At 61.5% G+C, this 22518-nt stretch overlaps 1 protein-coding gene across 2 annotated transcripts in view; it reads left to right on the top strand.

The window, feature by feature from the left end:
* The first annotated feature begins 3281 nt into the window (after window positions 1-3281).
* LOC141744719 (diacylglycerol kinase beta-like) overlaps window positions 3282-22518 on the top strand; it is a 28697-nt gene continuing 9460 nt past the window's right edge. Inside the window, exons 1-20 of one of the 2 annotated variants that reach the window (XM_074591272.1) lie at window positions 3282-3526; window positions 9634-9906; window positions 12079-12155; window positions 13498-13663; window positions 14465-14704; window positions 16023-16193; window positions 16312-16361; window positions 16512-16586; window positions 16680-16799; window positions 17852-17969; window positions 18147-18235; window positions 18669-18785; window positions 18911-19009; window positions 19133-19246; window positions 19342-19415; window positions 19543-19617; window positions 19706-19791; window positions 20001-20090; window positions 20500-20660; window positions 22196-22260. In XM_074591272.1, coding sequence (XP_074447373.1) covers window positions 9840-9906; window positions 12079-12155; window positions 13498-13663; window positions 14465-14704; window positions 16023-16193; window positions 16312-16361; window positions 16512-16586; window positions 16680-16799; window positions 17852-17969; window positions 18147-18235; window positions 18669-18785; window positions 18911-19009; window positions 19133-19246; window positions 19342-19415; window positions 19543-19617; window positions 19706-19791; window positions 20001-20090; window positions 20500-20660; window positions 22196-22260 — 2054 coding nt within the window. In that variant the 5' untranslated portion in view covers window positions 3282-3526; window positions 9634-9839. Of the gene's footprint in view, window positions 3527-9633; window positions 9907-12078; window positions 12156-13497; window positions 13664-14464; window positions 14705-16022; window positions 16194-16311; window positions 16362-16511; window positions 16587-16679; window positions 16800-17851; window positions 17970-18146; window positions 18236-18668; window positions 18786-18910; window positions 19010-19132; window positions 19247-19341; window positions 19416-19542; window positions 19618-19705; window positions 19792-20000; window positions 20091-20499; window positions 20661-22195; window positions 22261-22518 lie in introns of those variants that run through there. The other variant, XM_074591274.1, reaches the window with a different exon arrangement.

Below are 22518 nucleotides of genomic sequence, written 5' to 3' on the forward strand. Positions count from 1 at the left end.
ATAAAATCAGCCTGGAAATTTCTCAAGTGTTTTTTGTTTTTTGGTTTTTTTCCCCCCTTTGAAATCATCTTTCCTCTGGTCACTGAGGGCGGGTGGGAGGGTGAAGGCTTTCCGAGCAGCCCGCTTGTGTTTGGAGCAAGAGCTGGGGCCAGGGGAGCCTGGGCTCGTTTTAATTGTATCTTGACTGCAGTGCTCATTACTCAGAGCCCTAACGGGCTCTGCGGTTCCCATTTGTAATCGCACGTTCAGTAAAATAATCAAGTTATAATTGCTAGGGATTCCTTCTCCCCTACGTAACAGAGCCCAGGCAGGGGAGGTGCCACTACAACTGAGTTAGCGGCAAACCTCGGCGTCGCCTTGGGTCAACGTTTCGAGAGCAAATTAACGAGAGTTAAAGCAAGAAGAGAGCTGATTAAAATTCCCTGAGTCTGCCCAGGTGACGAAGAGACATTTTTAATCTCTCCTTCACTTGTTGCACTGAGAAAGGCATCCTCTTCCCTTTGGGTGGCTCCAAAATAAGGTTTGCCCTGCTTCTGTGCCCACCCTGGACGAAGCAGCCACCTCCTTGGGAGCCCGGATGCCCGAATCCTGTGGGTGCTGGGCAGAGGGGACAGGGACGGGATTTCACCCCCAAGGCCGCAGGGACCTGAGCTTTCTGCCTATGGCTTTGCCTGCTGTTCCCCACTGGGGTTTGGGCCCTGCCAGGGGGAACCAGGGAAAAAGAAGAAATTACTGAGCATCAGAATAAGGGACTTCGTTTAAGAAGGGCAATATTTTTTCAGGCAAAATGTGATGGCTTTTTTGGACAGGGCTGGAAAATGGAGCTGCAGCTCTAATCAATCCAGCTTTCAGCACATCACTCGCATTAATCTGGAGAGAGAGGCTTGGCCAGCCCGGCCTGGAGGCACAGGGCTTGGCAGCAGGTGGTGATGAGGTGGCCCCGGGCAGCCCCGGCCACTGGGTCTCTGGCGGGTGGTGGGTCATCACTGACGGCAGGGAGCCATTGGCACGGCAGGGAGGGTGTAGGTAAACTGCTGGTGACCACGGAGAAATTAAGAATCCCCAGAGGGGGAGATTGTGAAACGGGGCAGTGTCCCCGTGTGGATGCAGTTTTCATCCCACTTCTCCAGACCTGGGGTTTTCACCTCCAGCTTGCACGGGGGCAGCGCCCAGAGGCTTCGCAGCTGCTGCCAGCACCCCCAGCAAAGGCAGCCTCCTTCTGTGGGTGCAGAGCACTTCAGGCCCCACGGTCAGGGCTTTTGGGCCTGGGGATCGGTGTTTAAGGCACCCATAGGTAGCTGTTGTCCACCCAAACCACACCTCCGGGGTCTTTCCCACTAAGGGAATCAATCCAGGGGGTGAATCCGCTGCCCGCAGCCCTTCGAGGGAGGCAGGAATGTGCAGGGACAGAGCATGCAGATCTGCAGGAGAGAGACATCATCACTGAGGCTTATGCCCAATCATAATAATTTTGTCTTTCTACCATTTTAATTTACTAATTAATCCCTGGAAGGAATACCTACTTGGATGTGGAGAAAGAATAAAAGTCTCTCATCTGGGTGTGCTGGGAGTGTTTCACCAACAGCCTGGGCAAAGCATTAGCAAACCCAATGCAGAGTCGGGGAGTGCAGCATCTCGGCTTGGCCATCGGCTTCTCGTGGTGGGGCTGGACTCCCCTCCCGAAAACGATATTCTTGCACCACTCATGCAGGACCATTTCCAACCCCTGGCAAAAGCTGCGGGAGCTCCCAGCCATCTGGAAAGCCCCGGGGAGGGGAGGAGGGCTGCTGCCGGCCAGAGAGCATTGCTGGAGGTAAGAGCACATGCCGAGTGCATCGCTCCCGCAGGGGCCGGCGTCAGCCCTGAGCTGGGCAAGGTTTCTCTCTGTGAAACAGACTCTGTGTCTGCCAGCTGAGCCTTTGCAGGAGGCATTTCACCAGATCTGGTTGGGTCTCTCCCTGCCCAGCCCGGAGTCGATCTGCCCCGGTAGCCTGGGCGAAGGTAATAGTGGGTGTCCAGCCATGAGCCTTCCCCGTTCTCTTCCTCCTCCTCCTCTCACCCACAGGTTTGGCAAACCTCCACCTCCCTGCGGAGAGACCTTCCCAGGATGGAGGGGAAGTGACCTGGAGCCATCAGACAGGACAAGGACAGGGCTGGGATATTCATCTCGGGGGTCTGGTGTGGACTTCGTGTAGGTGTGGACACAGGTTACAACTCCTGAGGGAGACAGTCAGCGTGGATGGGAGCTGGGGAGCTCAGGGCCCTCTTTCCACTGCTCGGCAAGGTGAGACTCCTCTGTGCTTCACTACAGCCCATCACCAGGGGCCAGCGGGTGCTTTGAAGGGATGCTCCTTTTGCCCAGGCACAGATGACATGAGTGCCACCATGTCCCCTTAAACTGGCATGACTTTGGGGTCTCTGTCATCCTCGGCATCCCAGCCAGGAGCCCCGACGCATCTCTCTGGGGTCCCAACCAGGAGGGAAGGAGGGAAAGTGGGGCTGGGACTGGAGCCATCCCAGGTGTAGAGCAGGAATGTCATACGGGACCAGCACTCAGAGTGGAGCTATAGCTGTGTATTCTGTTCCTCTCTGCCTGTTTCTCTCGAGAAAGTTCAGTTTCAGCTGTCAGTCTGCTTCTGTTGCTTTTTTTTGAAGCTGGAGAACTACGTACATGGATGGCGTCTCTAATTAATATAAATATAGTGAAACATAAATAATAGACATGCCTGAAATAGTGTCACCCCCGAGCAGGCAGGCATACGCGTCATGGAAAGAAAATAAAAATGCTTTTTATCTGTTTTGGCAATTTTTGTTTGTTTGTTTTCAGTGGTTTGTTCCGTTCCTTAGGAAAGAGCAACCTTTGCCATGGGTGAATCTGTTCAAAAGCGGGAGAGGCCAAGGTGCAGGGGGGCAAAAAGCCCCAGGGAAGAGAGCGGGACGGGGATGAGGATGGGGATGGAGAGACAGGGATGGAGATGGGAATGGGGATGGGGACGGGGAGCGGTGGGGCTGCGGGGCACGGTGCGAGGCCGGTGGGAAATGGGGAAAGTCCTGCCGCTATAGGGGGGGTGTGGGGGTGTGGGAATTCGTAATAAATGAATTTTATGATGGAAAGGCGGCTCCCGGTCCTCCTCGCAGGTCGGCTGCTCCCCGCCACGGCGCTTCCCGGCGCTGCCCCGGGCCCGGGGAGGGGCGGGGGCGCGGTCGGGGCCGCCGGGCTCTTCCCCCCAACTCCTCCTTCTCCTCCTCTTCCTCCTCCTCCTCCTCCCCCCAGCCCTCCCGGCCGCCCGCCGGTGCCGGTAGAGGCGGGCGGAGCGGAGCGGAGCGGGCTGGGCCCGCTCGCATCCCCCTGCATCCCCCCGCCGGGCTCCGGCTCCGCCTCGCCGAGGGAGCGGGGAGCTGCCGGGCTGCCCAGCCAGGCCGGTAACCGGCAGCCCCGGAGCCGCCGCCGCCGCCGCCGCCGCCGCCGGAGCGACCTGGCCGGTCCCGCCGCCCGCCACCGATGGCACCGTGCTGCCGCCTCCAAGTAAGGGGACAGAGGCGGCGGGACGCGGGGCTGCAGCAAGGGGTGGAGGGGGGGGGACTGGGGACCCGCCGTGAGCTCGCCCCTTTCCAGCCGTGGGAAAATCCGGCGACCCAGGCGGGACAGCCGCTCGCCCAGCCGCCACCTCCTGCCCCGGCCGGGACCGACTTGGTGGCCTTCGCCGCCCCCCCGCCCTCGGAGCCCGCGACCTCGGAGCCCCTCACCGAGCCGGTCCCGGCCCCGTCCCGAGGGCTTTGGGCCGGGTTTGAAGCGGTTTGGGCAGCGGGGACAGGCGCCGAAGGAGCGGGACTGTGCTGGGGCACGGGAGCTGGGGTCCCTGGATGGCTGGGTGGGGGACTCGGATACTGAGAAAAGGGACCTTAAGGGTCGGGAAGGACAGGGCAGCATCCCCTTGTCCCCCAGGGTGGAGAAGATGGCTGCCACCAAGCCTTTAACACAGCCTGGGGGAGGCTACGCACTTCACTGGTGTCTCAACGTGTGTCGGTTCTCAGCTTTGTTCTAAAACCACACACCCTTTCGATGGGCAGAGAAACGGTCCGAGTCAGCCATTCCTTCATGTTGCCAGGCCAGATAAGCTCGTTAGTGTCTTTCTCATTAAGTAAAAATTGCTGGGGCCTTTTGCTTTGGAAGGCAGGAGGACCGTGGAGGTGTTCAGCACACCTGGCCAGTGGAAAGAGGCTGTCTGCAACTCGTTCTTCAGGTTGTTTCAGGGGATGAAAGGGGAGAAGAAGGTATTTCAAAGCTACTGGAAAGCAGCACTGTCCCACGCAAGGTGCAGTTAACCCCTGGGACTCGCTGCTGCAGGATTCCCTGTGCCGGCAGCGGGAAGCCCTGGGTTTGGAGATGTGAGCTGATGGAACTGGGGGGCCGGGGAGGATCCCAGAGAGGATCCCAGTCCCCAGGCTGCAGGGACAGCCACGGACTGCCTCCCCATCTGCTGTGGGAAGGGGCTTTTCTGGGACACAAGCTCCGGTCTGGCTGGGACCTGCAGGGGAGGTGGCGAGGGGACGGGTCTCGCTCAAAAGGCATCCAAGCTCGGATTCAGTCTGCTCCAAACTCAGACAGCAAAATTATTCTCTAAAAAGGCAACGGTAGTAAGTTGGGAAGTTGTTGGTGTCCCCAGGGTGTGAGCCGAGCTGCCCTGGGCCCGGCGGGCTGATGACGGGACGGGGGGGAGTGAGCTCCAGGAGGGCCGTGCTGTGTCCCTGCTGTCCCCACGCAGCTGGGCTGAGCCGAGCTCTCCCAGTTCCCGGTTGGGAGTCAGTACCTCTGCAGCCTGATCCCAGGGCTGGAGGGCCAGCCACAGCCACCCTCCCCTTCCCGTGTCACTCTCCGGCTGTGCAGAAGAGAGCACCCGCTGGTGACAGTGGCAGCAGACAGATGTCTCTCCCCCCCAGGCTTTGCCAGTCTCTAACGCAGCGGTCAGGGAGAGGGGAGCATCTCTTAGCGAAACGCTGCTCCGCTTGCTTAAAAGCTGCCAGGGGAGGATGCCCTGCAGCCGGGAACGGGCATGGGCAAGGTGCTCCTGGCAGAGGTGTGTGTGCAGGGTTTGGGGTCGTGCACCAACCGCCGCCTCTCTGTTTGCTGGACCACTGCCGATGGCAGGGGAGCGGGCAGCCAGCACGACACACCGAAACGCAGCTATTCCAGGTGGGAAGCTCGGGGATGGCAGGCAGAAGCTCACAGGCAGCTGCCTGCCCGGGTGCTCCAGGCACCCCTGCCAGCACGTTTCATTGCTCCGGTGCCATGAGGGTGCTCGGCACCCAGAGCAAAGGTGGTGCAAGGGCTGCGGTAGAGAGCAACAGGTGGGGAGAATGGAAAAAGCAGATCCCGAGTGTCCTCTCAGGCTGGTAAAATGCAGAAAAGTGCGTTCTCCTGTCATTGCAGAAAATAGTTTGAGCGTGACTTGGTTGGGGTTTGTTTGCTGCAAGTGGGACAGGAGGGATTTACACTCCACCCACCGCCTCAGGGGCTTCTCCCCAGCCCAACACAAAAATAGGCTGATCTTTCCAAAAGATGGGGGGGGGCGGACTGGAAAATGCTGTTCCTGCAGGGACCCACCGTGCTTCTGCCCCTGGAGAAGGTGTTGGGAGTGACTGTGGGTTTCAGCGGGCGCAGCCAGGGATGGATGCAGGGAAGAGCCCGGCTGCAGGCCGTGCCGTACCCCACTGCTGTCGGAGAGCTACAGCCTCTGCACGTGCCAGTGTGCATATGCGCAGCAGGAGCTTTCCCTCCTCGCCCTGTCTCCTGAAGCTTGAGAAGCTGATGTTTTTCCTTCCCAAAGGGCATCTGAAGCAGAAATCTCCAGCGGGCAGGGCATGCCCTTGCAGCCCCGTCTGCACGCCCCTGCGGAGCCGGTCAAAGGCTGGAGGCTCTGCCAGAGCAGCCACTCTTCTGCCATGACCTGAAGGCTGCCGTCCCACCGCTTGAGGTTGTTCTGCCCCAGTTTGGGCAGAATCAGGTCTCCGTCACTAACTTCGGTCCCGGAGACGGCAGGCAGGAGCTGGTGGAACAAGCTCTCCCGTGGCACTGTGCTGTGTGCCCGGGGAGCAGCCCAGGAGCTGGGTCCCTCGTCCTCGGCAGCACTGGGTGGCCAGGGGATGGCCGGGAGGCTCATGGGCAGGGGTGGCTGGTTGGGAACACGGCTCCTCTGTCCTCCCATCACTGCTCCCAGAAGCCCCCCAGCCCCAGACACTGGGGATGCCCATGGGCAGCCCTTTCTCGTGGATACCGAGACGTGCCCACGGACCGTGGCTTGGCCCTGACACTGCCTGCCCGGGCCCCGCTTGCTGGCGGGGAATGGCCCATCGCCAGCTTCAGCCTGGCATCTTCTTTGTTGATGTGAGTGTTTCAGGCCCTACATGGCCGGGCCCTGGCTCCCACCGAGCTGCGACTCTGCCCGCACCCGGCGATGCTCCCTGCGGTGGGCATTTCCTTCATCACCCCTCTTCCGGCCCCGGGGCCAGCAGGATGCTCCGTGCGGGGTCTTCCTTAGGGCTTCGGCACCAGCCAATCCCCTGGGAGGGTTTGGAAGGCACTTGGAGCCCTCCCGCCTTCCTCCTCTCCATCCTCCCCCGGCCACTCCAGCCGCCCTGAGTCACGCTGGTGCTGGCAGAGCCCACGCGCGCGGCTGGCGGGCACGGAGCGAGGAGGGGGAGAGGGGCCGCGTCCCGGTAAGCGCTTTCAGGCAGGGTAATCCGGTGTTATTTGTAACACTAGTAGGGGAGCTATTTTTAGAGGGAGGCAAATTTGATTTAATAGAACATAATTTGCCGCTGACAATTCAGAGGGCGGCCAAACGAGCAGCAGCTGGATTCCTAAGGAGGCTTTTTCCTGCCCTTCCTGAAATCCAAGGCTGACGTGCCAGAAGTGGCATTTGTTATTCCAGCAATTGCTGGGGGAAAGCCCCTTGGGATGGCCCAATTAGCTCCACTTTGCTTTCCTTCCATTGCTTCGTGCCGCCCCGTAACCCACTGTTAAAAGAAGCGAGGGATTTTTTTGCTGCCGTCCGTCGCGGGAGGGCTCAGTGCACCCGAACTCCTTGGGGCAGCTGGAGCCAGCCACGTCCCCTGCTTCGCCTTTTCTTCTGCAGGCTGAGCTAGCTCTGCTCTCTCAGCCTCTCCTTGTATAAATTGATGATAAAAAATATAGGTTCTGATCAAACAAAATAGCTAATTTGCCAGGAATCAGAAAGCCTTTGTGCACTCCTGGAGGGTTTCTTACAGACTCAGTTCTGGACCAGCCTCAGAGATACCTCGGAACAAACCTGTCATCCTGGAAAGGTGCAAACACCATATTCCAGTTTGTTGTTTCTCCAAGCTGAAGATCCCCAGAAAACCAATGGCAAGACATCGGGTAGTAGTTTTTTTTCTAGCCCTAAAACCATTGTGTCCAGCCTGTCCCCACTTGGTGACATGGGGCCAAAGAGCCGCTGGGATGAGCTGGAATGGCCACAGGGCCGAGGCGAGTTGTCACAGGGGGGCATTTCCCTTGGAGATATGTGTTGTCCCCACATGGGTGCCCCAAGGGCAGAGGAGTGTGGGCATGTGGCATCATCCCCCCCAGCCCTGGGGCAGCTGCCCCCCCCCCCCCCCGCCCCGGGCAGGAGCAGCAGAAGCATCTCGGGGGGTCCCCAAGCCCCTGCCAGCTCAGCCCCCGGCTGTGCTGCTGGCAGCCTTGGAGCCACGTTTCACTGCAGCCAAGAAGTCCCAGGCCATGGGATGGGACTACTGAGGACAAGAGCCCCCGCGGCTGTGCCCCCCAGGGCTGTCCCTGCTGGCAAAGGGAAGGGAGAAGGGCAGGAGCTTTTCCAGGCAGCGGCATCTGCCCAGCTCTGAGAACATCCTCGGGCAGCAGCGTTCCCAGCGGGACACGGCTCCATACCCAGCAATATCCAGCGGGCCGGAGCAGCTCCCGGCAGCGAAGCAGGGTGTGCTCCGAGCTGTGGCTCTCAGGAGCAAAGGGCCGAGCAGGACTAAGCACAGCTCTGTCGTTGAGCTCCAGCAAACGCATGCCCGGAGTTTGGTGGGCTTCTCTCCAGATGTGCTGTCGCTGCCCGCAGCTGGAAAACTCCTCGGCAGCCATCTGGGTGGGTGCTCAGCCCTCTGCTGCTCGCTCGGGGGTCACCGTCCTCCCCGTAGCCCCCGTGGAGGGGTTTGCAGCTCCCCCTCCTCTGCCAACACAGGGCTTTGCCCTTGGGCTGTGCCTCACTCTGGAGCACTTGCAGCGGCTGGACTTAAAGCCAAAATAACATTAGGAAAGAAAATTGGTTTTGCTGGGGACCAAGCAGCAATGCTCCCCTGACTGCATCCCAAAAGCCCCTAGAAGATGGTCGCATCTCCTTGCTGACACCAGGGCTGCCCTAGGCGGCTGGGGTGAAGGAGAAGGTCCATCCCAGAGACAGTTCTGGGGGAAAATCCTGAAGATGAGAGGGTTACGTGCCTGCCCCTGCTGTACCCCATGTGTGACCGTCCCTGGGGACACTGGCTGGGGGTGATGTGGCACATGGGATCTGGAAACTCCCCAAAATGACTTGCTCGCCTTAATCAAATGCCTTTTCCCATGAATGGAAAGGCGCCATGGGCAACCCAGCCATCCACAGGGGCTGCGGGTGCTCCCCGAGCATCACCCCAAGTCACGTGGCCCTTGCCAGCTCATCCGTGCTCCGCTTCCTCCAGTCCATCAGCTCAGGCTGGTGGAAACTGGGAGCCAACGCTTAGCAGGGAGACAGCCCTAAAATGGAGATCAAATTGCTCTCCTCCGCTCCGTGAAGAACAGCCGCATCCTCGGGATGCTGCCCTTTCCCCTGTGACCGATTCGGTTAAGTGGAAAAGCTAATAAATTGTGAAGCCTGCAAATGGATGGGCTGGAGAGGGCCGCTTGCTTGGAGGCCCTCTGACACTTCCTCTGCAGCGCAGGTTTTTCCCTCACCCAATTTTGAACGTGGATTTTCATTTACAATGATTCTCGGCAGCGGAGCCAGATAAAGGTCACCACCAGCTTCGGAGACGGAGGCGCGAGCTGGGAGTTTCCACTCCTTCAGATCCCCTGCCTCCGGGCACTGCGTCTCCTCTAATTAATTGTGTCCTTCCTTCTGCTCCTATCACGCTGGGTTCCCCTGGAAAATGCTGGGGGTAAATAAGGCGACAAGCTCCTTTCCCTGTCCACGGTGTTTGCCTTGCCTCTGTCGAGCTGTGGCCGGTGTGGGTGGCACCGCGCTGGCTTCATGGCAGAGGGCTCCCCTGGGGACACCAAGCCCTGGGGACGGTCACACAGCGAGGTGGTCTGTGTTCCTCCTTGCGCTCCCACCCCAGGCTTTCTGCCAGCCCCCTGCTGCGGCCAGCGCGCTCCCCTCTCCCTTCCCGTGGGGCGCCTGGATTCAGGGGTCCCCCACATCCGTGGCGGGGACGCTCCCCAGCGGGGAAGGCACCCTGGCACCCCATTTCCAACCTCACACACCCCCTGCACCACCCCCACTGTCCCCCCCCGCTGCCACATGCGACTTGTCCCCCCCGTGGCAGGGCAGCCTGCGCAGGCAGGAGCCAGCTGGGCACCGCTGACCCCCTCCTCTCTTTCTGTCCCTGCTCCAGGGAGGAAGGTGCTGACCCGCTGCTCTGAAGCTCCAGGTTTTGCTGCCCACAGGCTCGGTGGGATGGTGCCCGCTGGCCGAGAGCCCCCCGTGCCCCTCGTGGTGCCAACGTGACCACGCAGCTGGCCAGGACGTGTGGCACCGAGCCTGGCACGGGAGAGCGCAGCAGCTCGTGGCCCCCCTCCATTTGGGGCCCGCCGCCCCAAGATGAGCGATGGCGGGTGGATCTCGCTCAGCCCCACTGAGTTTGCCCAGCTGCAGCAGTACACGGACTGTGAGTACCACGTGCCCGTCCCCCCCGCACATCCCCTGGGACAGGGAGAGGGGTTTTAGAAAGTCCTGTTGGTCTGTGCCGGATCGGTGTCCTACACATCCTTGGTGTCCTCCTGGAGAACTACATGACTTCTTGGGTTTTTGGATGGGGAGGCTGGGAAGGTCCCTGACCCCCATCACCAGCTGGGTGGGGGACAGCAGAGGAGTCCCCGTGCCTGCGCACCCGGGAGGATTTAGCTGACACAAGCCCCCCCCTGCTTTCGGGGATGCACACGTGAGCACGGCTCGGTCCCTCTGAAGGCGGCCGGCTCCCACGTTCGTTAGCGAAGCGAAATGCCAACAGGGAAAGCAGACTGGCTTTTCCTAAACACGCGGAGCTGCTCCACGGCTCACCTCAAGTTGCCAACCCTCTGCGGTAATTTCACTTAGTGCTTTTGCAGAGGAACACTTTCCTGCAGCTCCTGCCAAGGAGAAAAGGTTGGCGGCAGTGCCGTGGGGTCCTGGGGCTGGGAGCAGCTGGGGAGGGAGCCTGGGCAAAGCCCAGGGGTCCGAAACCGGGTCCTCAAGGTCCTGCCTGCCAGAGAGCCGACGTGCGGGTGTGCTCACAGCGGCGGGCGATGGAGAAGCGGTGCAGCCTGGGGAGTCACTGAGAGCAGGGCAGGATGGGCAGGAAAGCCCAGCCGGGACCACGGGACGAAGGGAGAAGGGGTGTAAAATCTCAGGGGCATCGCTTTGCAGGGGTGGCACGACCCCAGGGTGAGCAGACTCCTGCGGCTGCGCAGGAGAGGAGGCAAAGGGGACCCCATGAGCCCCCCGGGGCTGTCCTTGGGGGCTGCTGTGCATCGTAGGGGTGAGGTGAGCCGGGTCAGGGCTGGCAGTGCGGGGAGGTAGGGTCTCCCAATCCAAACCACCAGTGCAAATCCAGTGCAAGCTGCCCCGGCCCCCTGCCTGCCTGCCTGCCAGACGCCCCAGGCAGGGCTGCGGGCAGAGGTGTGTGTGCAGCATCGCTGTCTGCATCTCCTCCTGCCTCACCGGAGAACGGGCTCTGCTTGCTTGAATCACAGGCCGTAAAATGCCATCTGTAATGCTGAGCTCAGAACACATACAGCATCTTCGTTTCATTAATGAAAGTTTGGCGAGCAAGGCTGCAGTGCGGGGGGCTACCTCCTGCCTGGGAAGGTGGCCCGGTACTGGGCCGGGTAGCAGGGCTGGGGTGTCTCCCCAGCTGGGCTCTGCGACCCCCAGACCTGTCCTAAGTATCCTGGACAGTCGTGGTCCAGCACCGAGCTCCATCCCCAGTGTCCCCAGCTGGGGGGAGTAGAAGCCAGCACAGCCCCCTACTTGGAGAGAGGATTTCACAGTAATTAACAGGGCTGGCGTGTCCAAGAGCCTTTTAAACAGACATGCCTGGAGATACGTGTGTGAAGGTTAGGGCTCAATGCTCCCTTCCCTTGATCTTTTTTTCCATTTTTCCCTTATTTCTCCATTTTGGAAGGACCGATGTCCCTCTAGCCAATCCATCCCTGAGCACACCCAGCCAGGGAAACTCACGGGCCATTTACTATTTGTGTGGAAGTTTGCATGGGACAATACTGTTCTATTTCCTGAGCCGGTTCACCTCGCCCCTATGATGCACAGCAGCCCCGAGGACAGCCCTGGGGGGCTCATGGGGTCCCCTTTCCCTCCCAGTCCTCTCCCTCCTGGCACCTCCTGGAGATGCTGATGGGCAGCCCAGGGCAGGCTCCAGGGATGGCTCGGGCTGTCGAGGGGGTGCCAGCAGGTTCTCAGTGCGGGGGCAGCCCCCCGAAGCCCGTGCGGAGGGGCTGGGGCAGGGACGGCCAGGCTTTGCGCTCGGCATCCCCCCAGGGAGTATTCTGGGCTGTCCTTGCCCAGTGCTGCGGCTTCGCTCTGGGTCTGCATTTATTTACATACAGGTAGGAGGAAGAGGACCCATCTCTGCCAGCCAGCTTTACATATATGCCCTGCCCTTCAAAGATGGGGCTGGGGCTGGGGCGGGAGGGGAAGCAGAGCACAGGTGGCCCCTTCCCAGGCACGGAGGGAACCAGAGATTGTATATCCAGCAGATAAACTCGTCTCCACTGTCCTACTGGTGGTCTAATGGTGAAGGGGGCTCGCCGGCACCCTGCTCAGTGCAATGCCTTTGTTTCCCCAGACTCCACCAAGAAGCTCAAGGATGTCCTGGAGGAGTTCCACGGGGATGGCGTCCTCTCGAGGTACAACCCCGAACAGGTATGGCCCTGTCCCCTCCAGCCTCCCCCCATGCTGCTGGCCGCTCCCGGCCCCCCGCCAGCTCCCCCAGCCCAGCTCCCGCAGGCAAAAGCAGCCGGGAGAAGGCAGGTCTGTCTGCCTGTCTGCCCCCTGTCTCTCCCCATGGCCCTGCTCCCAGGACTGGGAAAGATGTTCCCACAGATGGGGAGCATCTTTCCCAGCCCCTGGCCATCCCGGGGACCAGGCTTGTAGCACGGCCATCCCACCCCGTCCCACCGATGCTGCTGGGACCCCACAGCCACGCTGCCATCCCGTGCTGGCTGCAGGCTGCCCTGCTGAGAGCCATTTGGGGCATCTCCTTGGAGGCAGAAGCCGGGAGGGATTTACTCTCTCTTCCCCCAAAAGCAACTGATTTTGCTGTTGCCAGTGCGGGGACAGGGGAAGGCCCTGTGCCTTCTTGCTCTCACCTGGGGAAGGCTGGGGTTATTTTTTCCAAGCGGTGCTTTCAGAGAGACCTATTAGTGTGCCAGCAGGACAGAGCCTTTCACGGGGGCTGTAATCACTAGAAACAAGGCGAAACACAAAAAAAATCAGTGGGCTGAACGTGGAGAGGAGGGGCAGCAAAATCACCCCGCTATTCAAGGGCATCACGGGACCTTCGCTCCAGCTGCGGCCACAAAAGCCATCGGGAAGGCAATGTCACGATGCGATGGGGACGCCCAGTGGGGAAGGAGGAGGCGAAGAGACCTTGGGAGGATGATAGTCCCCAGGGGCTGGGGGTGGGCCGGAGGGTCCCGCTGCTCTGTGCCCTGCCCGGGGGGAGCGGGAGGCTTTCAGAGCACAGCTCGTAACACCCCTCTACCTCCAACACCCCCAGCCTCCTTTGGCTTTGCCAGAAGGTCTGTATTTACTTCCTCAGTTGTTTGCCAGGAGCTGAGCAGCCGGCTCCATCAGAGCCTCCTGCTCCTCCAGCGAGCTGCCCACCATCTGCGGGGTCCGCTGGCTGCAGACCCCCGGGCAGGCGAGCTGGCTGCTGCCCTACTGCCCGCAAATGCAGTCCCACCGTGGCTCTGCCCTTCCCTGCTGCTGCCCCAGCTCCTGCCCCGGCTGCCGGGGCTCCCGTCCCTTCTCCCAGCGCTGCCGGCCCGGCTCAGCCCCGGCAGCCAGCTGGCACCGGGGATTTCTGGCCCGGTCACCACTGCTGGGATTTGGGAAGCCGGCAGTTTTGGGAAGGGCTCTGCAGCTGATTTGCCCAGTGAGGGGGACCACGGCACAGGACACCCCCGCACCCCGCCACTGGAAGCTCTGCATCCCCTTGGAGTGCCCAGGGCACCTCCATCCTCCTCCTCTGTCCCTTCCCCAGCCCATCGACTACGAGGGCTTTCGCCTCTTCATGAAGACCTACCTGGAGGCGGACGTGCCCGAAGAACTTTGCCAACACCTCTTCACCTCCTTCAAGCGTAAGATATGCCAAGCCTCCCCTGAGACCCAGCGCCAGAGCCCCGGCGTCTCGCAGCTCAACACCCTCGGTGAGCCAGCCCTGCCCCTGCCACCGTGGCACCGCCGCACGTGGGGCTCGCTCCCACACCGCCCCACGGGGACGAAGGTTGTGGGGTGCCACCCACAGCGGGTGGCAAAAGGGCCAGCACACAGCCCGGCTTTGTCCCATCTGATGGACGGGCTCCTAGGGCCCCCACACTGCTCCAGGGAGGAGAGGGCTTTCCCCAGGGTGGGGGACCCACAGGGCGCCATTGCACTGATTCCCCCCTTTCCTTCGCACGTTCAGAGCCCAAGTCACTCGATGCTGGCATCTCCATCCAGACCGAGGTGGCCTGCGCCCCTGTCACAGGTACTGGCACGGGTGGCCACGTAGCGTGCGGCTGCCCCCGGAGCAGGGGAGGTGTGCCGGGCACCCAGCTCCTGCCGGCCCCGGCCCCTGCCCGGCTGGATTCGCAGCGTGTGGAGACATCTGCTGAAAGGACTACAAACTGCAAAAGAACAGGGAGAACCCTCCCTGGGCGCTCAGCTGCCACATGGAGGCATGGTGGTGGGGGGCCACGTCCTCCCTGCCTGGTACCAAGCACTGCGGTGGCCGGCACCCAGGGATGAGAGCGCTGCTGGGAGCCACTGGGCCAGGCAGGAGGGTGAGGGGCAAGCAGCGATGCCCCTCGGAGAGCCCTGGGGTTGGGATGCTAGCTGGCTTTTAGGGGCTAGCAAAGAAGACCCAGGGCAAGCGACCAGCACGCAGGCAGGGTCCCTGCAGGAAGGGGTTTGCCAGGCACAGGCAACCCTGGCATCACACTGCCCACGAGCGTCTGTCTGCTTTGCAGGGATCAATGGGAAAACGCTCCTAAGTGCCCTGGGACGACACACTCCTGAGCCCAAGAGCTGCCACAGCAACACGGCTGAGCCACAGCCGGCGTCCCTCACCCCGGCATCAATCCCCAACGCCTCCCCCAGCTGGTCCAGGTCATCCTCCCAGAAGTCCACCACCGGCACCCCTTCTGCTCACAACTCTTCAGGCTCTTCGAAGATCTCCTCCGGGTCCCTGCTCAGCCCTCAGTCACCAGGTGAGCTGGCTGGGCCTCCACGGGGGACACCGGCAGTGACAAGCCCTCCCCGGTTTCCCAAGCCGCAGAGCCACATTTTGCTGGTCGGGTCCCTGGCATGGTGACGGTGACCTTCCAAACTCAGCAGGTTTGACATCTTGACACCTTTGCTTTGCAAACTTAAGTTGCTGATCCCACCCCACAGAGCCGGGCAATGTCTTAATTACCTGGCAGCAGCTTCTAGCAAGGGGGGATCGGAGCGGTGAGTCACGGCTGCCTCCAGCCCAGCTCCTGCCAGCCACTGACGAGGGAGAGCTGGGAAGGGCCCCTCTGCCAGGAGCAGCCATCTGCTGAAGGCTGCCGCCGGCAGCGTGGGTTGTCCCAACGCCCCGGCGAGCCGCCCCGCCGCCAGCCGAGCTTCTCCCTCCTTCTGGCTGGGTGCTTGGCCCCGGCAGGGCACGTCCCTGTGGGCTCCTACCGCTCACTCATCCCACCCGCATCCACAGTGCTGGAGATCACAGGATCACAGAATCGTAGGGGCTGGAAGGGGCCTCTGGAGATCATCTAGTCCAACCCCCCTGCCGGAGCAGGGTCACCCAGAGCAGGCTGCACAGGAACGTGTCCAGGCGGATTTTGAATGTCTCCAGAGATGGAGACTCCACCACCTCTCTGGGCACCCCTGGGTGCCAGGGCTCTGCCACCCTCAAAGGAAAGAAGTTCCTTCTCATGTTTAGGTGGAACTTCCTATGGTCAAGTTTGTGCCCATTATCCCTTGTCCTGTCCCTGGGCACCACTGAAAAGAGCCTGGCCCCATCCTCCTGACACCCACCCTTTCAGTATTTATAAGCATTGATAAGATCCCCCCTCAGTCATCTTCTTTCCAGACTGAAGAGACCCAAATCCTTCAGTCTTTCTTCATAAGAGAGATGTTCTAGTCCCCTCATCATCTTGGTAGCCCTTTGCTGTCCCCTCTCCAGCAGTTCCCTGTCCTTCTTGAACCAGGGAGCCCAGAACTGGACGCAGCACTCCAGGTGTGGCCTCACCAAGGCAGAATAGAGGGGGAGGATGACCTCCCTCCACCTGCTGGCCACACTCTTCTTGATGCAGCCCAGGATGCCATTGGCCTTCTTGGTGGCGGTCTGCACCCCAGGGACCAACTGGCAGTGCCCAGGCCTGCTCCTGCCATGGCACCCAGCCCCGTGTTCTCCACACCTTGCCCGCCCCACACTGAATGGGTCCCTGCCCTGGAGTTCACAAGTGCTGCCAGCCCCGTGTCCCAGCTGGGGACGGCTCCTTGTCCCCCTGTGCATGGCCTTCATCCCTTGCCCCCTGCCCGCAGGCACGCGGAATGTGGAGAAGAGGTTGCCCTTCAGCCTGCGGAAGAGCCATAGCTCCCTGAAAGCCACCCCTCCGCCACCCCCCACCCCCCTGGCCCAGGTGGTCCATCTGAAGGACATCGTCTGCTATCTGTCCCTGCTGGAGAGGGGACGGGCGGAGGACAAGCTGGAGTGTAAGTGGGACCCCGGGGCCATGGGCTCCCACCCTGCAGCCCCGGCACCGAGCGCTGGCTGCCCAGGGTGCCCCGGGGCTGGGCTCTAACCGGCCACCGGCGTCTCTTCTCCCTCCAGTTATGTTTCGCCTCTATGATACTGATGGAAACGGCCTCCTGGACAGCTCGGTAAGCTTTGCCTCCGAGAGAAAGCCGGGGCCACTTGGGGGGCCAGGGACACGCAGTGCCCGCTCTCCAGTTTGGGGGCTTTGGGCTGGACACCCTGCTCGTGCCCGAACTGTCCCTAAGTGCCAGGCACCGTCATCTTTCTGTGCTCAGGAGCTGGATCGTATCATCAACCAGATGGTGCATGTGGCCGAGTACCTGGAGTGGGACTCCACCGAGCTGAAGCCCGTGAGTGCTGGGGCTGGGGCTGCCGGGGGGTCTCTCGTCAGCCGGGGTTCACAGGCGGCATCACCGTGTCACTGCGTCTCCTCCCTCCTCCAGATCTTGAAGGCGATGATGGAGGAGATTGACTACGACCATGACGGGACCGTGACGCTGGAGGAGTGGATCCGGGGTGGCATGACCACCATCCCCTTACTGGTCCTCCTGGGGATGGAGACGGTGAGTGCCGGCGGGGGGACCTGCTTCGGCCGCATCCAGCTGCCCTGCCCGCTCCCGGAGGAAAGCCCGGGGCTGGCAGTGATGGAGGATGCGCAGGGACCACGGGAGGGCACCCTACCCCCGGCAACGCGCCACACGCCCGTCCGGCACCATACGCCCGTCTGACACCGCATGCCCGACCGGCATCGCACAGCCTCTCGCCGGCCCCCAGCCCCCCCCAGGCACCCCCACCCTGCCTCTGCTGACCGGCCTCCGCCCCTAAATCTTCACAAGCTCAGTTTTGAGCTGCCATCGTTGCCAGCTGCCATGCACAAGCAGGCTGGGCTCGCTCCTTGGTACCGTGACATCCCGCGGTTTGATGAATATTTAGCCAAAAAATAAGATGAGCACCTAAAATGCCAGCTCCTCTCCTGGGGTGAGCTTCAAAGAGCAGAGCTGAGGTGGTTTGGGACACCCCCTTATTTCCCCATGTTGTTTTTTTATCCTTTTGGGCTTCAATTCATCGAGGTCCATTCCAGGCCATCAGATGATGGGGAAATCTGGGAATTGCAGGGAAAATCTGGGTTTTTGCTCCCCTGGTGTTTTGCCCAGCCTGGTGTTTGCTTCCCACGGAGAGGCGGTGGGGGGACAGGTTTTCTGGCAGGAAGATTCAAGAAAACAGGGAATTTTAAATGCCTTGTGCCTGGACCCAGATGCAAGAGGCTTGCTTTGGTCACCCTCTGGTGGCAATGGCCTGGCCCCAGATGTGGAGTCATCCTTCCCGTCAGCCACTGGCAGAGCATTCCTGCAGCCAGGCTGTGCTGAGGGACCATGGGCAGCCAGAGCTCGGTGCCCGGAGCTGGACATGCCCAGAGAGCAGGAGGACGCGGTGGCAGGGATGCTCAGGAGAACACCAGGGAGAAGGGGAGCAGGGGGAGCCCGTGGTCCTGCTGGGAGTGAACTCCCGCAGACATGTTGGGGGCTTTTATGGGATGAAAAGCTGATAAAAGTGGTGGGTTAGGACCCCTGGCAGGGGAGTGACGCCCCTGGCCCTCCTCTCTCCTGCCCTACAGAACGTGAAGGACGATGGGCAGCACGCCTGGAGGCTGAAGCACTTCAAGAAACCCGCCTACTGTAACTTCTGCCGCACAATGCTGCTGGGGGTCCGCAAGCAGGGCCTCTGCTGCTCCTGTGAGTCGTGGACCCTTGCCGGACTCTTGCACTCCCAAACCATCAGCTCCCACCCCATCCCAGCACCCCGGGGAGGACGGACTGGTCCCTGTCATTGTGGGTGCCTGGGGTGAGCGGGGAGGGGGCAGTGCCCGTGCCGGGGGGGTGATGCTCACCACCTTCTTCTCTCCTGCCCAGTCTGCAAGTACACTGTCCATGAGAGGTGCGTGTCCAAAGATATCGCCTCCTGCATCAGCACTTACGTGAAATCCAAGAGAAACACAAGCGTGAGTAGGCAACTGGCACATTTCTGAGCTGGAGGGTCTCCCGCAGAGCCCTCCTGGAGGCAGCACTGCAGGCAGCAGCTGCCCCCTCGGCCTCCTGCCCTCATCCCCCATGACTTTTTCCTGTGGGATTTGCCCCTCAAGTCCTGGGTAGCAGCTCGTGAACATTCTCAGCATCCAGAACCTGGCAGAGTGTTCCCTGTCCCCAGCCCCCAGGATTCGCAGGACCCCCAGCCCTGAAGTTGCCCAAAAAGGGTGACCCAGATGTGCTGCATGGAGCAGCAGGGAAGGAAGGCAGCTGTGCGAGGGGCTGGTCAGTGTGCCTGCACAATGGACCACCCTCCAAAATCACAGCGGCAGCTCTTAGCAGAGAGGAGACGCTGGTGGGTCGGTGTGTGCTGCGCCCGCAGTGCCTCCCGCCCCCCGTGCCTTGCAGGTGATGCAGCACACCTGGATCGAAGGCAATTCCCCCGTCAAGTGCGACAGATGCCACAAGAGCATCAAGTGCTACCAGGGCATCACCGGCCTGCACTGCGTCTGGTGCCAAGTCACTGTGAGTACGTGGGTGCGGGGAGCCCGGGGTGTCCCCACACGGCCGGCCCCGGGGAAGGAGAGGCTCCCAAACGCGATATGGCCCAGTGTCCCCTGCCCGACGTCCCTTCCTCCCGTGCCCTCCAGCTCCACAACAAATGTGCCTCCCACGTGAAGCCAGAGTGCGACGGGGGCCCACTGCGGGACCACATCTTGCTGCCTTCCTACATCTGCCCTGTCGTCCTGGTAAGTGCCCCCTCCTTGCAGCCGGGCGGCAGGGACCCAGCAGGGCATCACCACAGCCAACCTGCCTCCCCCTGCGCTGCCTTCCCGGGACGGCGGGCGCATCCGCACCTCTGTTCCCCAAAGGACAGGCAGTCCCACTGCCGGAGATCGGAGAGCGACTCCCCTGCTAGCACCAGCCCCGAGGACAACCAGGGCTTCAAGTTCAACTCCACCACAGTGGACGGGCAAGGTCTGCAGGTAGGCTCATGCCAGGCTGCTGGGAAGCTCTGCTGGGGGTGCGCACTGAGCCCCGCGGCGGCTGGGTATTCACAGCCGCCCTTTGTGCCCTCCAGATCAGCCCCCGGCCCGGGACACATCCCCTCCTGGTGCTTGTGAACCCGAAGAGTGGAGGAAGGCAAGGGGAGCGGTAGGTGGGGCCCTGCCCAGGGAGAGCATCTTCCTGGGGTCAGGGGCTGCCGGTCCCTCCGGCTGCCCCGGCGCCACTCCGGGAGCGCGACTCGCCTCCGCTGCATCCCTCACTCCTCTTTCCCTAGGGTCCTCCGGAAATTTCACTACCTGCTCAACCCACGCCAAGTGTACAACCTGGACCGCGGCGGGCCCGCCCCAGGGTATGGAGATGCTGCGGTCGATCCTCTGCCCCCTCCCACCGGTCCCTGCTCCCCCACGTCATCTCTTGTCTCTCCTGGCTTTCTGCAGGCTGAGCTTCTTTCGGGACACTCCGGATTTCCGTGTCCTGGCCTGTGGAGGGGATGGCACAGTGGGCTGGATCCTGGACTGCATAGGTGAGCGAGGAGCAGCCGTGCTCCCACAGAGCATCGTCTGCCCACGTCCTCGGCAATCCGCCATGGGTTCCCAGTATTCCCCCAATGAGAGCAGGGCCAAGAGCATCGCCCCTGGACTCCCCCTGCCTGGGGTGCCAGCCAAGAAGGGACCTGGAGAGGAGGGAATGAGCCCTTTCAGCCCCAAACCTCTCTCTCCCCTTGACTTGCAGACAAGGCGAACTTGGTGAAGCACCCACCGGTGGCTGTCCTGCCCCTGGGAACGGGCAATGACCTGGCCCGATGCCTGCGCTGGGGAGGAGGTGAGGCCGGGCGAGCATCACCCCGGGGGCAGCCGGCCCACGGGGACCATCCGGTGCGGCTGGGTGGGTGCTGTCTTGGGGGAGGCCCTGGGCTTCTGGGACTGCATCTCAGCCCTGGTGCCTCCTGATGGTGCCTCTAACCCCTTCTAAAAAAAGCAGCTCCCGCTTTCTAAACCCCCATCGGCCAGGTCCTGCCCAACAACCTTTTTCATCTGGGAGGGCCAGGCCGTTAGCTGAAATCGCTGCTGCCGCTGAAAGGACGAGCCGGCCATCTCACTGGAGCTGTAGCAGCAGCCCCAGGCTGCCCTGGGTGCTCAGCACCCAACTGCCTCCAGCCCCACGGGACATGGCTGCGCTCCTCTTCGTCCTCCTTCACCCTCCTCAGGGACCCACCTTCTTTCCCTTACAGGCTATGAAGGAGGCAACCTGATGAAGGTCCTGAAAGACATCGAGCACAGCACGGAGGTGATGCTGGACCGCTGGCAAATAGACGTCATTCCCAACGACAGAGAGACCAACGGAGACCCTGTCCCATCCACCATCATCAACAACTACTTCTCCATCGGGGTGGTGAGTACCACAGGACAGGGGTGGGTCCAGAGGGCAGCCCAGAGCACGTCACACACGCGTTTTAGCTGGAGAGAGAGGCACAGCGCAGGGCTAGTAATTGGTGCCCAGACCGTGCCATGCCCACTGGAGTTGCCTGGCCACGGCAAAGCGGAGGGAAGAGCTCCAGAGGCCAGCGGAGCATGGGAGCTGTCGCCCCAGCACAGCCACAGCCTCAAACCCACCCAGATCAGCAGATTCCCAGGGGCATTTCCCACCAGCTGAGTGGGAAATGCCTTGGCTGCCATGAAGTCACTGGAACGATCCAGCCCGGTGGGTGCACTTGAAGGACGCCAGCCCCCATGCTACCCTCCCTGCCTCCTCCTAGACTCATCCTTAGCCCCCTTCCGAGCCAGACCCGAGTTAATTCCCAGGAGCAGGGGCTGGTTCCTGGTGACATTCCTCAGAGACCACAAAAGCCTTTCTAAGTGTTTGGTGAAACTTGGCATTTGAGCTTGAGTCTCCCAAGTCAGGGACTCTCCCTCCCTGCTCCTGCTTGCTCATGTTCCCAACCTCCCTTCGCCTCCTGACATTGCTCTTCTGGTTTTATTCTTATTTGTAATGGCAGCGCTTAAATGCATAAACAGGCATGGAATCACTCTCTTCCCAGCTGGGAACGTTGCAAGAGCAAGTGTGTGAGGAGCTTAAATGAGGTTCAGGGAAGTCTGGGGTCCCGGGGATGGGTTGAGATCTGCTGGCCTCCCCACCTGAAGCGTTTGCCGAGATGGCACCCGTGGGCAAAGCCCTGCTTTGGTGCTCGGACCTGCTTGCCCCATGTTTTCCTAAGCCAGGGAGGTTAGGGAGCCCGGGGAGGATGGCAGCTCCTTGCCACGGGGGCTCTCGCCAGCCCTGGGGGTCAATCCTGGGAGCAGCAGGGTTTTGGGGGAGTGGCAGAGTGGAAGGTGCTTCTCTCCCCAGGGCCTTGCAGTGTTTCTGTCCTGGGCCATGGGTGCCCGAGCGGTGTGCCCGGTGCGGGTCACCCGCGTGGCGGTGCTGCGGGATGCTTCTAGTTTCACATCAGCTCAGGGGATGTCGCTGCAGGTCGCATTTGGTGACAGCTTCTGAGTCAGGCCTAAACGCCCCCCACCCTGCGCAGGAGAGGTTGTGATGAGTTTCAGGAGAGCTGCCACCCTGCCAGGGCAGCCGCCAGGGTGCAGGGTCCTGGCGTGTCCCCAGAGCCCCACTGCCCCACCAGTAGCTCCCTCCCTCAGCGTCACCTCCCTGCAGAGCCCCCGTGATGAGGGAAGGAGGACAAGTGCACTAATTATGTCTCACTTAAACGAGCCCGTTCGATGCTTTGCAAACAGCCCAGCTGAGGGTCCCTCTATCATCTCGGCATGGCCCCTGCACTGCACCCCTGTGCCACGGGGGCTGGCGGCGAGGATGAAGACCGGAGCCCCCATATGCTGGCATGTGCTGGTGGGGGGGCAGAGCCGGGGTGGGGGTGTTTCCATTTCCCTGCTGCGACGCCGACGTCTCTGCGCTCCCTCTCCCCGCAGGACGCCTCCATCGCCCACCGCTTCCATGTCATGCGAGAAAAGCATCCTGAGAAATTCAACAGCAGGTAAGGGCCGCCCGTGGTCCCCACCACCTCTGCGGGGCTGTCTGGCGTCCCCAAAAGCTGGGTGCAGGGGGACACCCCGCCGCTGCCATACATCGTGCCGAGGGGACATGCCAGAGCCTGTTCCACTCTCCCCATGGGACTGGCAGCACCCCGAGGAGATGGCACGGTGTTTGGCCAACCTTAGGGGGACGGGCAGGGGACACGCCAGGCATGGTGGGTTCCAGGGTGCTCCTTCAGGCCCCGTGCAGCATGGTAGGC

The sequence above is a fragment of the Larus michahellis genome, chromosome 6 (assembly GCF_964199755.1).
Source record: "Larus michahellis chromosome 6, bLarMic1.1, whole genome shotgun sequence".
Lineage (NCBI taxonomy): Eukaryota > Metazoa > Chordata > Aves > Charadriiformes > Laridae > Larus > Larus michahellis.